The 25208-nt window shown below is 39.0% G+C and overlaps 1 protein-coding gene across 2 annotated transcripts in view; it reads right to left on the minus strand.

The window, feature by feature from the left end:
• Positions 1-18057: 18057 nt before the first annotated feature.
• ptch1 (patched 1) overlaps positions 18058-25208 on the minus strand; it is a 78854-nt gene continuing 71703 nt past the window's right edge. For both annotated transcript variants that reach the window (XM_088910661.1, XM_088910660.1), the window contains exons 21-24: positions 22633-22732; positions 21967-22221; positions 20859-21423; positions 18058-20469 (exon numbers count right to left, since the gene is read on the minus strand). In XM_088910661.1, coding sequence (XP_088766787.1) covers positions 20860-21423; positions 21967-22221; positions 22633-22732 — 919 coding nt within the window. In that variant the 3' untranslated portion in view covers positions 18058-20469; position 20859. The remainder of the gene's footprint in view (positions 20470-20858; positions 21424-21966; positions 22222-22632; positions 22733-25208) is intronic.

Genomic DNA, 25208 nt, shown 5'->3' on the forward strand with positions numbered 1-25208 from the left:
TGGATGGAAATTGCATTTCCTTCACAGAATATTGGCTGTGACTGTGCTGCGGTCCATATTGCACAATGCGCCAGAGAGAGAAAACGGGTCAGACTCTGCCTTTCAAATCACCTGGGATGAAACAAGTTCAGCACATATAAACTTCTATCCATCCCTGTCAAAAGCAGGCTATAAAACCCTTTCTCTAGCATTTTGTTAAAATGGTTTACAAATGTGCAGAATAAGGCTTCTAATCTTGTCCAGACTGCAGCTGCCATCTGGGATGATGTTTTAATTTAACCTAGGCACTAATATGTACATTTAAAGAAAGTTTTTTTTTAACCTTTTCATCCATTTTGTATGACAATGTAACCAGGAGTAAGTAGAAATAAGAATACACAGTCTGTGTTATTATGTTAATATGATACGATAGTTTCATAGATAGAACAAGTTTGAAATGTAAAAACCGAGATGTTACACAACTGATTTAATGTTTTTAGAGAGTTATAACATTTATCTAATTGAGTGGGTTGGGGAGAAAGTCTATGTTATTTTGAGTTTTTTTGAGCAGGTGTCTGGCCTGACATCAAATAACTGTAACCTGCTCACCAACTAGTCTGAATCTCACCTCACCTTTACTCTTTAACTGGTTTGTAGCCACTCTTCCACAGACTGTTGCTTAACCCACCAGAACACCAAATCAACTGCTACATTTCCCACAGTCAGCAACATCTGCAAAACTCTGCAAAAATTTGACTCTGCAAAAATTCATAAGTAAGCTTTTGGGTTAATACACTTCAGATGAAGAGTCTTCTCTCCAGGACATCAGTCTTTGTTATTCTTAGGAAGGTCTTTGTTAAATCCTGCTCTAGCTGAATCACGCAAATCTTCAAGAAGATATTTGAGGTTACCTTGCAGATGTGCAGTTCATAAAGAAACCTCGTTAGAGCACCAACATTGTCTTCTGAAGCAAACTCTGCATTCCATTGCCTTTAAAGCTAATTTTTTGAGACTGAAAGAAGAAAGACATTGAAAACTCCCAAGTCTGTTTTGAGCCACTACATTAGGGACTTCATTAGCAATAAGAAGCGTCAAGGCAAGGGAAATTATGTCATCTTAATAAAGCAAATACACTGGAAACCTTATAAAAATACACAAGCAGGAACTCAGACTTGCGATCTTCTCCACATTGTTTTTCTTGTTACTGTACATTGTGTGAGCAAGCCTGCCGTGATTAATTAATGTTTGCAGTGCAGGTCATTATGGGTAAATAGGACATAATTTGGTTTAACAGCTGAATACTTTAAATGGGCATCTTGTTTTCTTAAATGCTTCTCACACAAGGGAGTGCATTCTGTTTAAAGTGATGAGCTCTGCTTCCTATAAATCTGGAAACCTAAGCACACTGAAACTGCAAGAAGGAAGAAAATGAAGATTAAAAGCAGCAAAACAACAAGAGATTTAGGAACCTCCTTCCAGAAAGTCCATGTGGCTCAAGATAGATATGACATTTCAGGCATCATTATTTACAGCACCATCAGAGAAAAAAATGCCTTGCAGAAAATATTGAAGCTCCCACACACTCATGTTTTGGTTATTTTATTGAAAGTGTACTATTTCTACCTTTTATTTTCCTTTGCGGTCCGTTGACAGTATAAACAGCTTGCTTTAGAGCGTTGGTATGCTGATGTTGAAGAAGGCAGAGCTCAGAATCTCACGGCAAGGACAATCACCTTCAAAAAGGTTTACAGCAATTCCTGAGATTTTTTTCAAAGTGGTCTTTTATTGTTTAGCAAGACCGCTTTGAATCCATCTGAAAGGGAAGTTAGGCCCTGTGACCAATCTGAAACAGCGAGCTCTTCCTTGTAAAGCACTCCCACATTTTGTTTACGGACAGAGAAATATGACTGCTATGCACTGGGATGACATTAACAGTTGAGACTATTGATCTTTCTCCGAGGCAGAGGCAGTAAATTCATTTTGCTTCACAGTTGGAAACAGTCTCCCTTATCTGTTTCTTTTAATTCAGCTCTGCACCTGCGTTACAGGCCTATAGGGCATCCTTTAAATAAAGCTTTATCTTCTCCCTTGCCTCTATAGACTGCACTGCCATTAATTGCTGCTCCACAACAAATGTACTCATATAAATGCTCATCAAACTTTAAAGTTCCTAAATTAAATGGTAAAGCAGAACCTTTGAATTAAAAGTTTTTTCCAAACCTTTTAAAAAAACGGAACAATGATACTTTTTGTGAAGTTACAGTATTTTTTGTCCTAAAGTCTACATAAGCCTGCATTATAACAGTATCACAATTGTTAGGAAAGCAGTGCATGAAATAAATAGCACAATGACCCCCAAATCAGAAAAGAGGAAATTTGTTTCATCAAGGACTCCACTGACTGGAAGAAACAGAATATGAATGCTTTGTTTATTTTATGTTTTTGTTATTGATCTTTACTAAATTGTGATTAAGGGGCTCTGAGTCTGGTGAATGTAAAGAAAGCAACTTCATCTTTGTTTACATCAAGTTATTTCCTACATGGCTTGTATTCAGCAGGAAAGCATGAGTTAAAGCAACATGATTAAAGCAAACTGACTGCTGTAACACTAACAACCATAGAGTGAAGAGTTTGCCAATTTTAAATGGAAGAAGAAGCAATCATGGACAGACAAGCTATGAACGTAAAATGATAGGATTCAGAATTATACTTCACTACCTTAGCTTCCCATCTGACCTATGTCACTTGTGGTCCCAGTCCTTATAGTCCAATCAGAATACTTTCATCCAAAACCAAGCATAAATTGACAATAATCTTGGCTCTTGCAAAACAAAAAAAAAACGTACCACATGAAACAGCAAGGCACTCCAAACTTGTAAACAGTAACTGGGGCTCACTGGAGTTAACCCTGTCAACCCAGTCATGTGACCAGATTTATTTAGATATCTGTTATCCTTTAACTCCTACAGTATACTCTGTAGCATGTGCTTTACATTATTGGAAAAAACAGAGTCATGATATTTTGAGGGGTGATAGTGGTGTGATTACCACTATGCGTTCTGACACACGTTTATTAAAAGGGTTGGTTATCTTTGAAACAATCAGGCTGTTTACCAAAATCAAATTCAAACCGTGTGCAGAACAAAAAAAACAGTCACTTTACACTGAAGAGGAATTAGGGAAAAATGGCAACTGTGAAATATTAAAAAACATATTCATATTTTAAAAGAAAAATGTCTTTGAAGAAGAAAAACTGTAGTTGCTGTGCCAAAGTCTCGGATTTTTTTGTGTTTTTCTGTTATTTTCACTAAATGTTGAGAGAGCTGTATTTTCTCATATATTCTATATGCATGTGTATGGAAGAATAAATAATGTAAATGACTAGGAATACCTGACAATGGGTCAATTAGATTAAATACACCTCACAACAGGTAACCTACTATAACTACCCATTTCCTATCTGCTGTTTATGTGTAGTTCACCTTAAACCACCTTTTTTTAAAGATTCTGATCAATGTGAAATAAATATGACTGCATTGCAAGCTTGGTTTCTTCCCACCAAATGAAGCTGTATCTACAACTTTCATCCAGAAACTTGTAAGCACTAGTAGAAACCAAACAAGTTGTTGATGCACTTAACACACTGTGTGTTTTGAAAAAGTAATTTTAGGACTCATGTACTGTACAGCCTCTTGGTTTTACATGGGGCTCAAGACTACTGGTTCTGAAAAGACACAACTGCTGCCGAGGTGAAGGTGTTAATTGCAATCCCAGACAGGCATTTTTTGGATGTAATCATTGTACTTTATTTGTTTGTCACCAGTCCCCTTAAAATAAATTCCCACAACAGTGAGAATAGAGCTGCTATTATTAGTAGTAGTAAGCTATTTTGCAGAGCTCTATTAAAAAGCAATATTTGCAAAAAGCTTTACAATACATTAAAAGCATATACAGTACAATATTAAAGTAAAATTAAAAGGTTTCAAAGAGGTTTTAAATAGTTGTTTTCTATGCAATTATCATTCTTGAAAAAAGGTCCAAGTTCAAGATAGAGCAAGAAACACAGCATCCAGTTGTACAGTTCATAGTTTCAGCACACAGTGTTGTTTTCATTGTGGTCGACTGTAATAAAAATACTGTAATAACATTATGCTTCTTTATTATCCCATTATCAGGGCAGAAAACAGGAAATTCACCTCATCTATCTGAGAATAGATTTAGGGACTGTGATGAAGTTTTTTCTGACAGCGTTTAACTTATGTATAGCAATCATTCCTACTGCAATACGACTATAACTATGCCATACTGTACTGTATATACCTCAAGCTGCCTTTCTGAAAGAACAGCCCTTGTACGCAAAATTAAATATGGTAATTTCATTTGGATTAGTAGAATCATACGTTTGGCCAACCCTCCCAAATACACATGAAAGTATTTAACCATTAAAGCTGGAATTAGCTTTATTTTTCTTTTGATGACGCATATGTTTCCATACATAAGTATTTTTTTTTGCTCTGTAAGGAAAAGCAACTAAAGCTTACATAAAAGAGGAGGGCTTCCCAAGTAAAGGGAACAAATGCATTCAGATTTATAAAAACCACATCATTTATAAACAACCTTTTTCTGTCACGCTAACAATAAACACATGTAAATTATCTTTAAAATAAACATGTGCCAGTTCCATTTATATGTTCGAATAGCTTGATCTGTTTTTAAGGGATGAATTACAGAAAATAGAACTAAATGAGATACTTGTTTCCTGTTTAGGCATCACAAATTAAGACCCTGGAAGAGGCTCAGTGCCAGCATTGTTATGCTCTAATACACAGATATCTCAGCTTGTGGCCTAACATTGTTGGGAATGAAATCTACAGTAATCTAAATGTCATACAAACACAAGATGATATAAAATTAATGCAGCTGCTGCTCATTTTTATGTGGTTTGTTAATAATTTTGTTTTTTTTCTTTCATGAGATACAAAATGTTGGAGAAACATTGATAAAAAGTCCATAATACATCAGTTGATTTGTTTCACAATATCTTTGAAGGTGACAGGCCAACAGCTGCTGTTCTAGTTTATGCGATGCGTCTCTAAAATAAGAAACGTAAAATCCCAAAAGTGTATGACATCATGGAATCTCCGTGAAATGAAATTAATTTCTATTACAAATAGATGTAAGAGGTTTCTCTAGCCGAATCAACCCCTAATCAATGAACATACAAAATTGCCAATCAAAATGTTTGATTCTTTTGGCCTAGGATTTGGCTGGAATATGAAAAGCTGTCATAAAACCAGGATCTGTGACTATCAAAGCAATGAGGATCTTTCAGATGGCTGGTGTTTCATGGGTGATCACAGGCTGCAACTTGGAGAGGAGTGTTCTGGGTTTTAAAGTCAGTACTTGAAGGATTTTGTTGCATAGGCATCTGCATCACTGATTTTGGTGAGTGATCTTTCTTTAAATTTTTATGTGGAGATCAAAAAACATTGTACTTATGGTTTAGACCCCACAACTCAGAGTTAAAATCCCCATAGCCTGGAACTATAAAGACTGGATCAGGATTAGACGTTTTTATTAATATGGATTTGCTCTCCTTTGACAGAGCTCTTTTTCTTTCTCTGGTTTAAGGTGCTGGGAAAGTGAAATGAAGCTCCATGACATTTGTCATATTTTTGCAGTTAGTGCGCTTTGCAGGCAGGATTTTACACTTTGACATTTTGCAATGTGAGACACATCTGCTGCTGATCCTGCTCAGCACTATGAACAGTTCAGCTAAGAGCACCTAATGTTACACTTGTCCAGGACCATTGTGTGAACTGCTTGGAGTGGTCTATGGTTTTTCCTAATGGAAATAAATGGAATTAATTTGAGTAATTTTATTCAACTGAAATGAGATTATGTGGAATTGGCAATCAGAGATGATCGTTTTACGGATTTCTGTATTGCAAAGAAAAATGTGTGATAGCAATTAAAAAAATAGAAAACCAAATAAAAAATAAAAAATAAATTGTAGTTTCCACAATTCAATATCTGCCGGAACTTATTTGACTATCCTAGGGTATAAGGAAAATCACCTTTCATCAGCGTCATTGCTTTGGGTTCTAGGTCTCCAGTGGTTTTTCTGTCAATCAATATTTGGTCAAAGTGGCTGGATTGTGAATTAGTCTCTCTTTGGGTTTGGTGTCCATATCTTACCCTGGAAGCCTGCCTGCTTGATGTAGTGATGTCATTCCTGACAGCTGTGTGCACAAGAAAGGTTGTCGGGTGGAAAAGCTCCAGGAAACGATTGAATGTTAACAATGTGCTTCAGTTCATATTAAGGCTTGTTTGCAAGAGATGTCCTGTTGAACACCAGTGTGCTCTCCAGTATCCACACCAATAACAACCAGTCGGAAAGAGACCTTAAAGGTGTGTCACAGAAACCAAAGAACATCCTGATATCACTTAATAATTAAAAATAATTCCTTACACTTATATAGCGCTTTTCTGGACATTCCACTGAGAGTGCTTTACAGGCAATGAGGACTCCCCTCCACCACCGCCAATGTGTAGCCCCACCTGGATGATGTGACGGCAGCCATAGTGCACCAGAATGCTCACCACACATCAGCTATCAGTGGGGAGGAGAAATGAGTGATGAAGCCAATTCAGAGATTGTGATTATTAGAAGGCCATGATTGGTAAAGCCCAGCAGCAAATTTGGCCAGGACACCAGGGTAATACCCCTACATACTGGGATTTTTACAGTACAGTGTCCCATCAATATACTGGGGCATTAGGACCCCCACAGACCACAGGGTCAGCACCCCCTGCTGGCCCCACTAACACCTCTTCCAGCAGTAACCTTAGCTTTCTCAGGAGGTCTCCCATCCAGGTACTGACCAGACTCACACCGGCTGAGTTTCAGCAGGCTGCCAGTTGTGAGTTGCAGAGTGATACAGTTGCTGGCACTTGAGTTGCAATTTTATTTTGCCTCACTTTGAATTTACTTTCTGCTAAAGAAAGGCATGCCGCTCTTGCATCCAAACATCGGTACTCAAATCTCCACCTATCTTCTATGGTGTATTGTCACTTTTAATTAGAACATTGTCATTTGTCTATGTTATCTTTTGTAGGTTGCACTTTCAGCTATATGTACAATTCCAGATATCCTGGTTTCTTTCAGGAAGTGACTGGGTGAGATCCTTGGATGAATTAGCAACAAGCAAGATGGGTTGAATGTGCTCCTCTTAATTGTAACCTTCCTTCTTTTTTATGTTCTTATGACTTCATCTTAACCCCTTTTTGTTCACAAAAGAGTCACAGAAAGCTTCATGGGGTATTTTATGTCACATATCTGACCATGCAGTAGCTAGTCATCATCATTTCTACATCATTTAAAAATCTTTGTGAAAGATTTGAAGTAAAAAAATCTACATCAGAAGAAAATATCATTGCAGGTTTGGTATGGTACTGGTCAAGACAGCTGGCTGCTCATGAACGTTCATGAAGTAATGTCTCATTAAGACAGCGGCAGGCAAAAAACATTTCTCTCCAGGTTCCTGTGGTGGAAAGATTGTTTTTGTGGAAAGTCTTTAAGATGAGAATGACACCTTTCAAGATACCCTTAAGAAGGGTATTGTAACGCATACGGCCGACATTACAGGTTGTGCGAGCCGGCTTACCAGTGCAGTGACGTCACCGCCCTTCCCTGTGAACAGCAGGGACCTCAGCTGCCGGGCTTGGGGAGATTTCCCTTTAGCTCAGCTGGCTGGGTCCCTGTTGAGTGACGCCCAAGGTCTGGGTTCGAGTCCCCAGCGGTGGGGGGGCCAACCTGAGGCGACAGCAGCGAGGGCACATACCCATGTGAACCTGAGAGCACTACAGTATTTAAAGCAAAATAAAAAATCCAACTATTGCGCTCAGTGCATCGGGAATCACGAATCATTTTTTGTGGTATTTCATCACAGAAGTTTAATTTTGAACCTTTGTTTTGGCTACCAGCTTTAAGATGTGTTCCTGTGGAGTAGATATGGACACTATAGATTCCACATATTTCTTTCCTTAGTTTTGTATCTTTTTAGAAGACTGTGTGATAGCAATTGGAAAGAAAATAGAAAACTAAATTAGAATAAGAAATAAAGTTATATTTTCACAATTCAATATCTGTCCCTGTGGTCGAGAGATTGCTCCAGGGAAACCTTGTACATCCCTGTATAGTGAACAGTGTATTGTAACCCTCTTACTAACCTGGGTATGTGCTGGCATTTTCTTTCTCTTAAAACTGTTGAGCTGGTCTTAAACTTTGTGTGTATGTACAGTAACACCGCATTCTGTTCATAAGCACTTTTCAAAAGAAAGTATTGTATGTCCACATTCATTTATTTAATAAAACCTCCCAGGACACTTGTTCACTGACCTCAGTTTCATGGGATTGTTTATTAAACTCCTGGCTAACAACAACATCACTGTAATACCCCTGTGAGTATGATTATCCTAATCTCTGCTTCTTGTTGCCAAACAGCTGGACTTAAGGTTCTGGCCCTTTTGTTAAAAAAATACCTTTAACTGCATCTTCTGGAAACACTTTTTTTTATTTTGTCACTAAAACTGTCTGATTTCAGCTCTCTACATTCCACCCCTCCACCCAGAGGTATCCAGTAAAGTATGCGGCTGAGTTTCAACTTGGAAAACAGAGCTGACACAATGGTGTGAGTCTGGCTGTGGGGCTGAGAAGAGGCCGGTATTGAGCGTTTGTGTCAAATGCCGCATGTGAATTCACTGGATTTCTATGTCTGTGATTAATACTGATCCATGAAAGGGCAGGCGCAAGTTCTTTTGGGATGCTACGCTGACTTTTTATTATTGACCTCGGCACCATGTTTAACAACTTTATTATCATCTGGGGAAACAGATGGAGATTGGAGTAATACTGTTTATTTGCTATCCTTTCTGTTATGACTAGGTGCAGGCTCACCTTTGAAAACTTAAATGTGTCTAAACTGAACTGCATTCTCATTGATTCTTTTTGGTCCCATGCGTTGCAATTTTGAAGGAAAAAGGAATGGGACTTCAGGAATGTCTCACAAATTTAAGGGCTGGACACTCCTTAAGAATGTTATCATAACATCCAATTATAATCATTTAATTCAAGCTAAGAGTCATTCATCTGGGGAAAAAAACAGCATGACAAATTTCTTTATACTCTGCCTCTGTCTTTCAGTTTCAAGCACATGGAAAAATTAAGAATATTTGCATGCACATTTCTTTAAGAAAGGTCACAGTCACCACTGGGATGATCCGGTCCAGAGAGATGAACACACTGCTGCTGCTTGTCTGTTCCAATCAGCCTCCAAGGACAACACTGGCATTAGCCAGTGGAATGAGCCTGACATCGTAGCAGACAAAAGCATTCAACAAAAGAAACGAGACAACGCTGTGAGCTCACAGGGCTCCCACACAGAGTCTGTGTGTTAAACAAAAGCTTTCAGAAATTAGCTTCTAAATGGCAGGACACTGATTAGGAAAAAGCTCCTTTCCAATCAGAGCATTGGCAGAAACATCCCATAGATTAATAAGCTAAATAAAGAGTGGAAGAAAACAGATTTAAAAGATCTGACTGTGTAAAATAAAATGTATCCATGTCTGCTAAGTTTGTTTTTGCTTTTATTTTGATTATGTGTTGCATGCAATACATTACACAACACAGCTTCTAGAAATTAGTTTTAGCCACAGAAAGTCATACTTAAATTATATCATTTTACTCTTAGGCCTGGTACTTAATAATTCTATTTATATCATTCTATTACATTTGCTTAGTATAATCAAGACTTGGTATGAAATATAAAGGAACAGGCATGCAGTTTTGATGTAGAATCAGGGATGTAGAAATAGGAAAATTGTATAACTTTCCCGTTCAGCATCCTGTTTTGGCACATCCTGATTAGCCAGTCACTGCACCATTTATACTGGTAACATAAAGATGCAAACTAAAAACAGTCATTATCATCACTATCTATTGCCACTGCATCTTATGGTAAGATGCAGAAAGCAGAAGCCAAACCCAGAACACTCTGGAGACACTGATTAAAAATCTTTTTTAAACACTGCAAAATTAAAAGGCATCTGATATGTGTGCACACAAATGCATGCACATACCCTAGGATACTAACAATTGAGATGATATGTTGACAAGTTTTTGTGCTCCAGAGAACTCAGTTCAACCCGAGTAACTTCAGCCTAATGCCATCTGCAGGACTTACTGCCGGGCAGATGAGTTGATGAACTATTTATGCTTCTTACTTATCAAATCCATGGCCTGCTGATACATGTAAAGTAAAGCATAGCACACAATAAAGCACAATAGAAACCATGGGAGACAATTACAAAGACAATTGCATGGTCTGGGCATGGCAAAATTGTAAATATCATAATGCAAATTTCCCAGAATACACTTTCATAAGTGAAAATATTTCCTGGGGTGCTGCACTCCTTGTCATTGTCTTTCTCAAATAATAGATGAATAATAAATCTAGTAACTGTTATTGTACTGAAACGATAATCGTCCTTTTCTCCCATACTCTAGTAATCGATACTGTAACTTGAGCAATATTTTGCATGTTATTGAAAACATTTTGTATGGGGCAGTAATACTGGGGACACGAACAGTAAAAAACACCAGCCATGGGTTTTAGCTGCAGCTAAACAGGATATACAGTATAGAACATTTAACCAAATATAATAATCATTACAAACTCAACTCAAACCTTTTCTGTCCACTGTACATCTTTCTTATTCCAAATAACAGGCAGTTGATATTATTGACCAGTTTTAGGCTTTACAGTTATTTTTACATGTTCGTAAAACCCATGAGCAGCATGTTGAAAATGGTACTCCACACCATCTGTACATAAACGGAGTTTTTAACCAGAAATTCAAGGGGAGGTCCAATTTTAATCTTGCACTTCTGCTCTCTTACACAAGAATAATGTGCCTGCTGAGTACCCATTGGCCACATCTTTTCTTGCTTTTGGTGTTTTGATCTTGTCAGAGGCTGATGTCTGTTCCACTCAGTGTTCCTAGACCTTAACTTTTTATCCACTGTTGTTAATGCTCCTACTCTACACTCATCGTACTCACTGTGTCACGCCCTCTGCAACCAGAGGGCGCTCCTTCTCTGTCCTGTCTCTCATTTCCAGTTCTTTGCTGTCCTTCCGGTGTTTCTCTCTCTCTGGGGCTATATATTTCCGGGTCTTTCATTCTGCCTTTGCTCAGCATTGACGTTCGGATGTCCTGAAACCCGCCTAGCACCAGGTCGCCCCACGTCCGCTACCTGAGGGCATAGGTCTCTATACGGCATTTCCTGAACAGCTGAGCCCGGGCTAACCCCCATCTCGCCGCTACGCATAGGGACTTTTCGCTCTTCTGTCATTCCACGGTTCGTCCTTTCCGACATTCGTGACACACTGGCCCACTGGCCTCTCTTAGTGCAGCCAGACTTGATGACTGTTCACCTGACTACCGTCTGCCTCCTCCAAGCTGGGATGAGAGTGACTTTCTTGCCTCGCCTCGAACTAGCAGTTCTTCAACCTCTACCTCTTTACAGAAAACACCTAGCTTATTGCTCCTGTCATGATGCCTGCTGTCTTCGTCTGGTTCTTACAATGTCATGACCCCTCCCTGGAGGTCAGGAACAACCTTTTTCCCTCTCCCTCCTCTCTCTTTTTCCTCTCCCTCCTCTCCCTGTTCACTTGCTCACTCCACTATTTCCCGTTTCTTTCCCTGTTTCTGGTTGGTGTCCAACCCACACCACCTTAGGCCCCAACCTACCTCTGTTTTTTTACATTCCCCCTTCTGCTGTTCTACTTTTCGCTGTCCCTGTAGCAACAAACAGGTGTAGTCTGTATCTCAACACTACAGCTCCTGGTCACTGATACTCATTCCATCCTGATGGTGAGAGAACACAGCAAGTCCACACCGCTCCCAGACTCCTCTTTCTCAACCCTTGCTCAGCCCCACCACCACACAATTCCTGCCTCTCAAGCACACTGAACTCCTGTTTGCCTTCAGGACCATCACACTCATCACTTTAGCTGCTTTTAACCCTCTTTCTTGGGGGTTCCCATGAAATCCATTGTTATTCATTCAATCTTAGGGGCGCCATACAATGGCTGACCCTGCGCTCTGACCCCAAGCTTCTCTCCCTGTCTGGGTGTCTGTGTCTCATGGAGAAAAGCTGGGGTATGCGAAAAGACAAATTCCTAATGCAATAAATTGTATAGGGCTTATAAAAAAACATTATTATTATTACATTAAAGGAACCAGGTCAGGGCATTTACACTCAGTACATTCTACTACACTCAGCCCAATTCAACTACGACTGCTGTGAATTTATTCTTTTTCTCAGTCAGCCTTCCATCTGCTCACCTACCAGCATCAGCAGGTGACCACTCACTGCTGGATCCCCTGAAACCTTGCATACTGTATCTAAACCAACTCGGTCAAACAAAACTCACACACCACTCACCACTATTTCTGCCACCGAAGAGCTCTGTATCAGTTTTATGGAGTTCTTTTAATTCTGTTTTAGGCAATTTGTCAGCTCCGACCTTGAGACTGGTGTTATGCCACGGGAAACCAGGGACTGAGGCAAGTAGGTTACCCAGACGTCTGCTCTTTATTGTGCATCTCATAGAACTGACAGAAAATGGAAAACACCTTAGAGCCGCAACGCAGTAACCACAACATAAACACATCAGCATTGTAAACATGTGCGCCGACATAACAGCCAGGCTGTCATTTCCTCAGCCAGGCAAGTTGATGCCAAATGTTAAAATTGAATGCATTGTCATATAAACATCCAGTATTGCTATAAATATTCATTTGACTAAACTTCTGAAGTGGAGTTTTTAATCAGCAGTTTGGGAGAAGGTTAAATTTCAATCTTGCGCTTCCACTTTGCTAAGTATCGCTCCTGCTGAGCGCTTTTGGATATATCTTTTCTAGCTCTCCTCCCTCTGCCCTCTTCACCCTTGCAGCTGCCTCACTGGCTCATTCCTTGCAAGTGAGAGAGGGCTTGTCAGTCTTGATATTATGGCCAGGGCTACAGTATGTCTTCATCAGCCACTTGAGATAATGCCAAACACTAAAACATTAGGAATGCTACCCCTATAAATTTAATTGTCTTGTAGAATTATTTAGAATTTGACTTAAATATTGGAAAACAATGTCAATTTTGGATTTTTTTTAGTCACTGTGAATTTTTATTAATTATTATTAATTTAACAGAGACATATTTACATTCACTAAAATACAAATATTGTATTCAATTAGTCATGTGGAGTCCTTGACATTGAGTAGATCAATCTCTATTTTCAGGATGACCTTTTTTGGCTTTCTAGCAAAACAGCTGAACTAACGTGTAACTGACCTTTTCCATTTACCCTTGTAATAGAGTGCAGTTGTCATTTTAAAAAGTTTATCTTTTTAAATTACAAATACATTTTAAGGTACTCCTCTATAGGTGCATTAAGCTTTGTATTAAGTATTTTTCAAGGTTTATACTTCAATGTTGAATATCTATCATTCTTGTTTTGTTTTCCCTTTCTTAAACACAAAATTGCAAAACACTTCTGTCTTAATGTTTTTTGCAGATTTATTTTTGACTTCTAATGAAAGATCGCTAAATCTTACAGTTGTTGGCAGCAGAAATATAATCCATTACTTTTATGTCAACAGAGCAATCACTCTTTCAGAGGATAAGTGCACTTGGCAAGTTTAACATTACAGACAAGTGATGATGGACAAAATTTTAAAAATGTGAGTAAGGAAAAAAAATAATTGCATGAAATCATGGAGTGATACAGACTTTGTTTTAGAGTAAATTCCTTCAGTGACAATTAAAACAATGCTTTTTAGGATTTATTTACACATCTTATCTCATCTTCTTTGTCAGTTTGGTCACAGTGATACCTACAGTAACTTTGGAACCAAACCATTAACATCAGATATGCCAGAATTGAGAGCTTATTCATGTAAAATTATGAATGTGTTTATTAAAACCTGGTTTCTTCAATGTCAGTCTATTTCATTAATCGAGAACCACAGTGTACTCCAGTAACTATATACTGTTTATTACTTCTGAATTGAAAACCTTCATGAAATAAAACAAATCAGACAATTAGATCTCCAGCAAAGTGATTCTGGATATGATAAGTCTTTTACAGTGGCATAAAAAGATTAAGTAAGAACACAAATTGACAAAGGAAAAGGAAAGAAGTTTTCACGATCTTTCACTGGTCATTAGAATTAATGTGTTGGACTGACACTTTAACCCAATGCAATGTACAAGGGTATCAATGTACAGTATACACCTGGATATTTTACAGATGCTATCTGTGTGAAGTACTTTGTACTCACTGATACAAACTACAAAACAGCAATGTTCCACCCAGGAGTTCTAGTAAATGTATTCCAGAACATACATTCCCCATTCCAGAATTTGCTTTGTGATCCCAGAGCCTTGAATACTAGTTCAAACAGCTGCCTATGCTACGGTATTTATTACAAATGTTGATTCATTGCAAATTAGTTTGATGTCTTGTGTACTTGTCTTCTACACTTTTTGTGAACTTTGCCTGTCTCGGTTCACTTGGTTATGCAATACCCTGCAAATACTTTTCTGAAGTGGAATTTGAATATTGAAAAAAACAGGCATTTAACTGCTTATGTTACATGTCAAGATACTTTTAGGGATTATATTATCATCCAAATAATTGAATTAAATTATATTGGCATCATGACAGGAAATATTTGCTCATAACAAAGTCTGCAAAGAATGGGATTTTTTTTTCTAAAACTTTTTTCAAATGCTTAATTAGCAAATTATGTCCACTTATTTGCATTTTTAAACTTCATTGCAAAATTTTGGAAATTACTTAAATATACTTGATTAACAAGAGTAACGTTGTCGAACAATTAAAAATGTATCTTCCACCCACCCTGTGCAGGCAAGTGACATCCATACAGAAAGAGTTTTAAGATAAGTTCTGTGGCTCTACAGTTTAATATTTTTTAAATATTCTCTGAGCTATGGTGGAAACAAAGAAAGTAATCTCCTATAACAGAGAACAGTACACTCTACAATTAATGGCCAACACCTGTATATGGAGTCTTCAGCAGCACAGCTGTAAAACATTACTTGTGAGGAACATCATTTCCTACAGTATTTATCTCCTCTCTCACACCCCCTTCTCTTCTCACTACAGAAGTCAAACACCCAGGTTCGCAGTTCAGAGACAGTTCTATTGCTGCTTTTAATTTCCTTGCAAACCTCCAGTCATATTAACCCTCTGTATTAGCCTCTATCATCTCTTCTGTTCATACTATGGAAGCCCGTTTCCACCAGGGAGTAAAAAAAACGCGCTATGGTATCTCCCAATTACGACTTAGTATCTCAGAATTGCAACTTAAAAACTCAGAATTACGACTTAAAAACTTACGACTTTTTATCTCACATTTGCGACTTCGAAATAGCCCACATTTCATTGTCTGTCCTTTTGTTATTGTAACGGATTCGGGTTCTGGGGCTTGTGCCCCTCGCCACTCCCACCCTAGTTCGTGCCTCACTGCATTGGTTCGAACCCAGGTCTTGCCAGCTGAGCTATATATATTTATTCTGTTATTATTCTATTTATATTCTGAGAAATAAAGTCGCAATTCCGAGATACTATAGGGCGTTTTTTTGGGGGCTTCCACAGTAAACAGAAGATAAGGAAAAGCAATGCATTCATTTCTGTAATGGTACTGTATCGTCGAGCGTAGTGAAATATTCAGTCAGCTCTTTCATAGAAAACTGCAGGATATTACATACACATAACACGTACAAGTTCAGCAATTCAACCAAATTCTAAATAATGCAATGAGATGACAAATAAAAGGATTATATTGTTTGGCTTTAACTTTTCTTGGTGAGGTTATGACAAAACCCTCAGCTGCAAGAAATAAAATATGGAGGCCGCTGCAAGGGTGAAGATGAGGTGTAGAGTGGTGTGCTGGAAAATTTTCACATAAGGGGGGGCTCAGCAGGCGAAATATTTATATGCAAGAGAGCGGAAGAGTGAGATTACCATTTGATTCTTTTTCCACACTTTTTTTTTCATGACTTCATTTCATTAGTTCAGTCTGATTCTAATGAATGTGACAAGACTATGAACATAAAGGGATAGTGTCCTTAATATTTTAATGTGTGGCATTAATTTGTCTGGTTAATGTAATGACAGCACTGGCCATAAGGTCAAGCAGCTAGTGGTACAGGAGTTCTGTTTGATCAAGTCAATTTAGACATGCGAGGATTCAGAGAATCACAGATTGGAACATGTGTGCAATAGTGTGGAGTGAATGAGAATCATGTACGATGCAAACGTTGGAAAGCGAGTCAGGAAACAGATGGCAGTGGAGTCAAAATTGTTAGAGATCGGAATGCTATGATGACTAGAGAGGAGGTTATCTGCACCGGTAGTGAGTAACCAATTGTACTATTATAATATTATTGTGTACTACTGAAATGATGATGGGTTCCACTTGGAACCCCCTAAAGAAGAAAAAATAACACCTGAAAAGATGACCCTATTAACAAACAAAAGTCCAGAGAACTTGTGAGGCCACTAATGGAAAATTGTGAGGACAGGGGGAGGGAAGAGATGAGGGCTGACACCGCATCAGTTGGACGCAAGAAGATGGAAGATCAGAGGGATGGGGACCCACTGCCATATCAACCAGGGGCCAGAGTTGACAACAAAGAGCATGGGGCGAGTATAGACAGATGCCTTGTACCCTTAGAGAATGAAAGAAAGTACCTGTGGTGTTCAGGAGTACCAGGAATTGGTGATGACATAATAACACATCATTATAGGATAGAAAACACGTTTCAAGGCAGTACTTTTGAAAAGGGCTTAGGTGTTTACAGTATGTTGACAGACCCACAACTGAAATGCTGTCTCTTTTCTTTTTCTTTCAACATGGAATAAACCTTTACCTGTGCCTTTAAAGCCTACGCATGCTGATGTAGCTACCTACTCAAACCATTTCTCTGAATGCCTAATTCTTGCAATTTGAGAATTCATTTTTTAAAGGAATTTTATAAAAAGCATTCTGAAAATTTAAATGACCATGTTAGTTTTGCTGTTCTCTTCTAAAATACTTATTTTAAAACTCTGGTTACAGTCCATTCACTGATTACCAAATTATGAGATCCAGGTGAGGGAATGAGTTTTTTTAAAACTCCTGGTTTACACTACCTGTGGGCATGGTCATCTCTAAAACCCCCAATTTGATGATTTAAGATCTCCACATACTGTTGGAGCAATTTGGTCATATCCAACGACTTCCTGCCAGAAGTCCTCTGACATACAGCAGGCAGCCCTGGGTAAAACAGATTGGCAAGACCGAAGCTGCTGTTTCTATGGAAACAGTAAAGACAATGGCCACAAAGTGAAGAACCAAGTGAGAAAATGTCTTTCTTCAAAGGAAACTACAAATTTGAAAATTAAAATCTGTGGGATGGTTGATGTTTTTCTTACAAGGATGTTTTTTCTATGAACTGACTAAACTTTCATTCACATGCTGGCAATGGTTATGTGTTCCTTGCCAGGCCCTTGCGTAAATATTGGAGCAAGTGCTTTTAAATACTGGAGGTGGGGCACAATAACTCACTTGTACTGTTAATATACCGAAACCACTAGGTGCAGAATCGTGTAAAATAGGAGGAAAACATGACAAATAACCCGTTCACCTTGTCAAGATGCTGGATCCTCTATAATCTTTCTCTGTTGTACTGATAGCTTTCATAAAACAGACTTTTAACAGATTATTTTAACGGTTTTTCATGTGATATAAACATCAAAAATAAGATCTTAGCATGTGAATGGGTTAAATAACATAACTTTGTTAATAAAAGACTCTACTGTATGTGTTGTTTTAATCACTGAGACTGAATATCTTCTGTTAAAAAAGAGGCAATATCTTGACAAACCCAACTTCAACTGAAAAGCTTCCTTTTAGATTCTTTTTATTAGAGTTACAAACAAATGAGACAAATAAGTTATAATATTTTTATTTGTTAGAATTCTATCAGTGTTTGAACATTAATATTTAGAGAGCTAGTACAATTACTACTTTCATGGCTAGATGTTCATAAACACAAACATTTTGCAGCTTTTTGAATTTTTCACTCTCCTGTAATACTGTATGGACACCATTTGTCTGAGAGCAAATTAGCACTGAAAGTGTACACTGTAACAAAATCTCTGTTATGTTCCAACAAAATGGTATCATTACATATAAACTCTTTAAAAATATACTTCTGTCAAAAGACTTGACAACTACTATGTACACTACAAAAATAAATTTTCATATAAATAAATTATATGGCATACATTTATCTTTGTAACTGAAATGACACAAACTCACTTCTACCAAAAAAATGGCAGTCAGCGAGACCCAGAATTTTTCCTTTTACATCCTCAGTCTAAGAGCTACATTGAGTCTTTAATGTAAATGTTATATAATCTTTTTTTCCTATTTAACATTAGTAAGCACTTTATACAGATAAACAATCCATTAAAGTAAAAACATAGCTGTAATAGTGTTTTCAATAGAAATAAAATTCCCTGCATTTGTTTTGTTATAAACTGGCATATGAACAATAATGTCAGAAAAAAAAAAATCTTATCATACAAAAATATAAATATCACAAAAAAAGTAAAAAAATAAAAAAAAATTAAAAAAAGGATAAAATAGTTGCCAGCCGTGGATTTCTCCTTTGGCCAATGTGACTTGAGGAGAAAAACATCTACGATTTGCAGAAGCAGCAGACAGAACATAATACACATAAGGGGAAAAAAGGACAACGGGCTGCGGTGTTCGAAAGAAAGACTTACACGAGAGGGGAAAGGCAAGCAAGAGTGACTGACAGACAGACACCAACCTAGCAGCAGTAGGAGGCCTGTCCGACCTCTGACACAGTCTCATGTACACTTGGCAGTTGAGGGTAGCTTCCAATTAGTGTCATACAGTTTTGTTGTGGATTTTTATGATCTCAGGTCAATCGACTGCGAGAGCGAAATTGAGGCCAGTTGTCTTCGCTGTCATTAAAACTTTGGGTAATCAGACAGTGTGCCGGTTTAGTAGGGCCATTCAGTGCTTAACCGTTGGTGTACTTGTCATTGAAGCTTATCTGAAATACGGAATAGCGGGATAAAAGGAACAACAAAAACAATAAAAAGGGCCGGCGCTATTTTTCCACTGTAGATACTGCGTTTTTACCGCAGTCAAGTTCAAGTGCGAGGTTAAATCAGATCTAGTTGTAGCTTATACCTATATGGATACCGCGACAGTGCTTTACTTTAGAATTTGAGAAGTTGCATTTATGGCATATGGCAAAAAAAAATTGCAGGCATTTCCAGTTTACTCTTTGATCTTTTAAGAGCTTGTGTAACTGGCATCTTCATTAACGCGTCAGTAAAAAAAAAAGTTTTCACAAGATCCTCTGTAGGCAAGTCTGTTTTAATTATCTAAACAGCCAATGACCTAAATTCTGCTTCTTTAACACTAATCCTGTCTTTATTTTCCCCATTGGGAATAAAAACTGGTTAACATTCTTTAATAAACAATAAAGTGGAAACAAATTAAAGAATGGCAGAATTAAAATACTAACAGTGAATTTCTTAGGTAATTAAAACAGACTTTATTGCCATTTCACATTTTAGGTTCTGTTGTGTTTGGCAGTGAAGGGATAACAGTTCTGACTGGAATGTGAGTGCACCAATGGCTGTTTTACAGTAAAAAACACCAGATACGAGATACAGTATCAGAGAAAAAAGGAAAAAACAAGCAAAAGAGTTTCAGCCACTCACAAAGATTAACGTGCTTTTTTCTTCATATCTGATCATTTTAAATATCACGCATAGCGTGTTTGAAAGTTAAACAGTAACATTTCATACTACCACAGGTTTGTGATATGAAAATTAACATTTAAAAACAAGATGCGTACCTTTATACACATACTCACACATCCACTGCTCTTACACAATCTCACAAATTACTATACCATAAAAGAAATATTTGCATAGAATTATACAAGTAAATTATACAATATTTAAGCAGCAACAACTTATGCTGAAATGTATGACTAGATTAAGCTTACTCGTGGCACAGATACACAGATGAGTGTACAGTATAGATTACACAGAGTGTTGTCCCCAGTCTATTAACAGGAGTTGTTTGTCTCCTACATTACAGCTAATTTACATTTGTATTATACACATGTTTACATCTTTTAAATATTTATATATATATATTTGACAAAATAATACACTAGGTTACAGTAACAGTGAACCATCTTCCTGATGCAGCATGTATGTAGATTTCCCTAACTTCAAGCAGTTCTCCTGCAGGTTCAGAACAGAAGGACTCCCCATCTTTGGCCTTTTGTGCTTCAGAACTCTCTCACTGGAACCAAACACAAATCTCATTAAAGCAAAATAAAGCAAATATCTTTGCTCATCTAGTTCCTCAGTGTCCAGAAGGTGTCTGTCAAGTACCTTAATTCTTTAAAAGAAAAGCATTTTCACATTCACTAAAACTGGAGATTTTTCTAAATCTGAAATTTCAGATGGCAAAGAACTTACAATATGGTTAATTTCCATGACAGCAGCAAAGTATAGAAACCCAAAAGCCTTTAAATCTGCACATAAAATACACATACATAACTTGCTTATATAACAAAAAATACCCCAAAACTTAAAATGATGTTACAGAAATAGCTGAACTGAGCAAATCCGATTTTACCAAAAGAGAAACATTCTGACAAGCGGGTACTCAGACCCAAGGAAACTCACCTTAACTGGCAGAGCTCTCCTGCTCAACATCACTCTGCGTTTCACATTCTACATCCTGCAGCTCCATGACCTCCATTTTAGAGTCCCTCCTGTCGCTGTGAATGTTAAAAGGCACGTGGGGGTCTTCGAAGGGTCCGGGATCCGTCTGCTGGAAGCCCTCTGGAGAGGGGAATGCTGGGTAATGCGGGCTCTGGCCGGGGAGTGAATGCACAGCGACTGTGACGGAGGCTGAGGCAGTCACTGTGGTGATAGGCTGGCAGTACGCTGGCCCTGAGGGACCCGCGGCAGTGAAAGCTTGGTGTCTAGTGCTGTGGGGGTGGGAACGGTGCCCTGAGCGGTCCCTGCGACCAGGGCCCGAACACCCTTCAGTAGCAGTTTCGAAAGCGTCCATGCGCGGCCGGTGAGGGGGTGCTTGATGCTGCTGCTGCTGCTGCTGCTGCTGGCTGTCCCTCGCCGTGTCCCTTCTGGTGTCCCTGCTGCTGTACCTCCGGGCGTGCTCCTGCGGCTGGGCGGGAGGCCGGGGCCAGGGCCTGGGCCGCTGCTGCCTGGCTTCTAGAGGTATGGCCTGCCGGAGGGAACAGTCCCCCCTTTAGCACACATCTCGAAATTCAGGACATAACAACGGATTGCACGGCGTTCAGCCCGTCTTATTTCCTTTTCACTATGTGCCAGGCATAGCTGCACGAATTGTTCTCAAAATTCTGCAACAATTTTAGAGAAAAACCCACACTATCTCTCGAAGATACTGTGTTACTTTTAGTTGAGGCCTTAGACTGAAGCAGGCCTACCTTCAAGGAATCGCCAAAGAATAATTTGTTAAAAGCACTTTATGTGTTTGTCACAGATATCCAATCATCTATTTAAAACCTGTTTATTCATATCTTTTCTCATTGTATCGAGTACTGCATCAGTGTGACGCATGGTCAGTTCGATTTCCAGACAACTGGGGGCGAATTATCTGACACCTTCAAGGGAAAAACAAGGCTGTGACTATACCCTTACCTTTAATACACCACCCCTCCTGTCCCCTTACGATACTCACCCAGGGCTTCTAATTAAACAGTGAATGGAAAACAGGGGAAAGCAGTGACTAGTATCAGATACTCACGGTGGAGCGCGGGAAGACTGGGTTCTCGGTGGCTTCGAGCAGGACCCGGCGGGTGGTGTGAGCTGGGTGGCGTCGGGAGTCGTACTGCTGCAGCTCCTCGCTGACCCCGGAGACGGTGGTGTGGGAGCTGTACTCCGAGTCCGAGGAGTCGGAGCCGTTGGTCGGGGGCCGGGGGTGGACTGCGAACCGGACGACGCGAGGGGGCGGCTCGGGGGACGGGGTCGGCAAACGGCTCCTCCCGTCGACGGGAGACACCTGCGGAGGGAGTGCCGAGGCGGAAAGTGAAGTAGCTGTAGGACAGCCCCTTCAGTGCAGGGGGAACCAGCTCAGCTCATTCCTGGGTCTCAGGGCATCTCACAGCATCACTTGTCAACATACAATGTCTTACAAATTCTCATCACGTTTCCTACTCCATTCCTTATACATGCACGTTTCTTATTTGTTAATACATTTAATACAACATGAACCCATCATGTGCTGTGTTATGTCTTTCACCTGCCTGCTAAAGAAATTTTCCATCTGGTACACTAAAGGAAGTAAAGAAATGAGCATGAATATGTTCACAGTACTACCAAGGCCCATGTACTCAATCTACTTAACAAAGCCACAGAATTAACATCAATAATAAAAATAATAATATAAGATTCAGTGGAAGTAAGGACTTACCTCAGGATATGGGCCAAAGTATGACAATAAAACAGGAAGCAACACCAGTCCATTCAGAACTCCAAGCACAGTCAGGATTGCCAGCACAGCAAAGAAGTACCTGCAGAAAAAAACCCCACTTATGACTTAACTGAAATAGTCTCACAGATACACACTAAAAGAAAAACTACAAATCCAAAAATAAACACATAATCAGAACACAGTATTTTAGTATAAAGAAAAAGCAAAGTTATTTTACCTTCTGTAAGGCTATGTCCCCAAAGAGCAAGAGCGTTAGTTGGTTAAAAGCACAAAAAGAGGGAAGAAAGTTAGTTGGTTAATTCATAATTACAAGAACTTGGTAATACACACTGCTGATTAGAACTAAGAAAAGAGAACAGCTAAAAACCCCAAGAAGGTGGTATGTGGAGTCAGGGGCTGGAGGGACTCAAAAAGCACACAAAGAAAGGGGGCCTCACTAATGAAAACCCTGCAGAAGCAAACAAATGAAGTGAAGGGTGTAGAATTTAAACAATTTAGTCTAGGAGGAAGAGAAGGGCTGTTCTCTCAGCGGCTAATCCACTGTGAAATTCTACTGCATCCCACAATCCAATCCCTAATTAAATCTCTAGTGTAGCAGGTAAGGCCCCCTCTCTCCCTACTTCCTCACTCATTAAGTACAGCTTCTTTTGAAATTCTGCAAGTTCCTTGTGCAGGGACATATCTCCTAACTGCAATTTTGCTTTTCATTTTAAAGGAATGCATATCGCCATTTTGGACCACAGTGCAGACTCTTCCACTGCCTTAATCTTTCACAACACCTTAGCGCGCTAAGCTTTTCTGTGATGACTTAGCAACACGTCATATTTACATTTCAACCACAAAAAAAAATTAAAATAATTAAAACGCTGGGAGACAAGGAGTAGAAAGGGACTTCCCATAATTCAGGGTTAAGATGGAGGATCCTTTGGGAGAGTCAAGGTAAGCCTGTCATTGGAGAGGAAGGCTCCTGCCAGCTGGTATGCAGCACAGCTGGAGCTCAGACTAAACTCACCGACACATTCATAACTAATGGTTCTAATGGTTTGGCCTAAGGAGACTTTTTATTATTGGATCTGCCGAAATAATGGGTTTCTCTTGACAGTGTGGCAATGTAGTGGCGCCCTCTTCTCCTGTTTATTCAGATGAACGCATGCTTAGCGCAAAAGCCCTTATTTAGTATTATCTGAGCTCTATAGGGACATTACCCCATTATTCAAGCAAGAATTGTGCCTATGAAAAAATCCTTACTTTAAGTTTAAAAATGCTGCCCAGGGCTTTATGGTACAGTGAATGTTTACACTAAAACCTTAAATCTTTGATTCTGAAAAAGACTAAAAAGTCCAAAAAACAGAGTTTTGTAAAATGTCCCCTTTAACAGAAAAAAAAGTTTTAAATAGATGATAAATTATAATATTTATTCTTTTTTACATAGTGCTGTTCACAGGATCTTCCAGATGCTTCACAATTACGCATTTTCTTAGTTCACATCCTATCCCTGTATTCCTAATCAATTAATACAAGTGGATATAGACATATCAACACCTCAAATTCTCTTTTAATCAATGAGGTATTTTCTGTATCACCAACTGGAGCTCCTAATTCTCAACTACTGCTCATTTCAGTCTTCCTAGCTAATCAGCGACTTCTCTTTCTCACCTCTCATTATTTCACTTCCTACTGTATGATTCCTCAGAATACTACACGCAGGATACAACCTTGAGAGGTTTGCCATGGATAATATGTGAAAACCCAAGTCCAATTACGACAGGAAGAAAGGAAAGAGGAAAATAATCCTAATCTTCCATGTCTGTTAAGTGAACCACTTTGAAAATGATGGAGGTGCTCAGAACAGTACACATCTGTCACCATAAATAGGAATGTGACAGTAAAGCCAAACAATTTCTACAAAAGGAAGGTTCAAAATACTGGGTAGCTGCTTTTTAACATATTTAGTATAACAGTGAGACGCTGTCATTTAAAGTGCCTTTACAGAAGTACAGAGTTAAAATGGCAGAACCTTTCAGCATTCTGAATGATTCATTTCGAGTCTAGCACTGCTGACCCTTAGCTCCTGTATGCAGACAAAAAGCGGAGTCTGTCCATTTTCAGCTGGGAAGGTCAGGTTTGCCCAGAGTCATACCTGAGCTCCTGTCAAGGTTTTTATTTGTGCTGTCCCTTCTCCAGAGCAACCTGCCCCTCACCCCCGCCATCCAATAGCCACAAGCACCCATCACAAAGAAGCAGTGTTACTAGGAACACAAGACAATTCCTGCTTGCAGAGCTCTACTGGTTGTTTAGCGAAGGAAAGGCATCTGTTTCACTGCTCTTCTCAAATTGCCCAGGAAAAAAAAAACTAGTCCCTTGACTGGACTGATGAACTCCTGATTCTTAATTAAACCCACAAGCGACAGGCTGCCTTCAGCCCCAAACAGTAAATCCCTCAGCTTAATTTGCCTCTGCTCTCAAGATTAGTTTGAAACTGAGGGAGAACAGCTTTCCTCTGTTCAGTACTGGTATACACCCACATGCTCAGATACTATAACATCTCATTCTGG

The sequence above is a fragment of the Atractosteus spatula genome, chromosome 3, assembly GCF_055471065.1.
Source record: "Atractosteus spatula isolate fAtrSpa1 chromosome 3, fAtrSpa1.hap1, whole genome shotgun sequence".
NCBI classification, from domain to species: Eukaryota; Metazoa; Chordata; class Actinopteri; order Semionotiformes; family Lepisosteidae; genus Atractosteus; species Atractosteus spatula.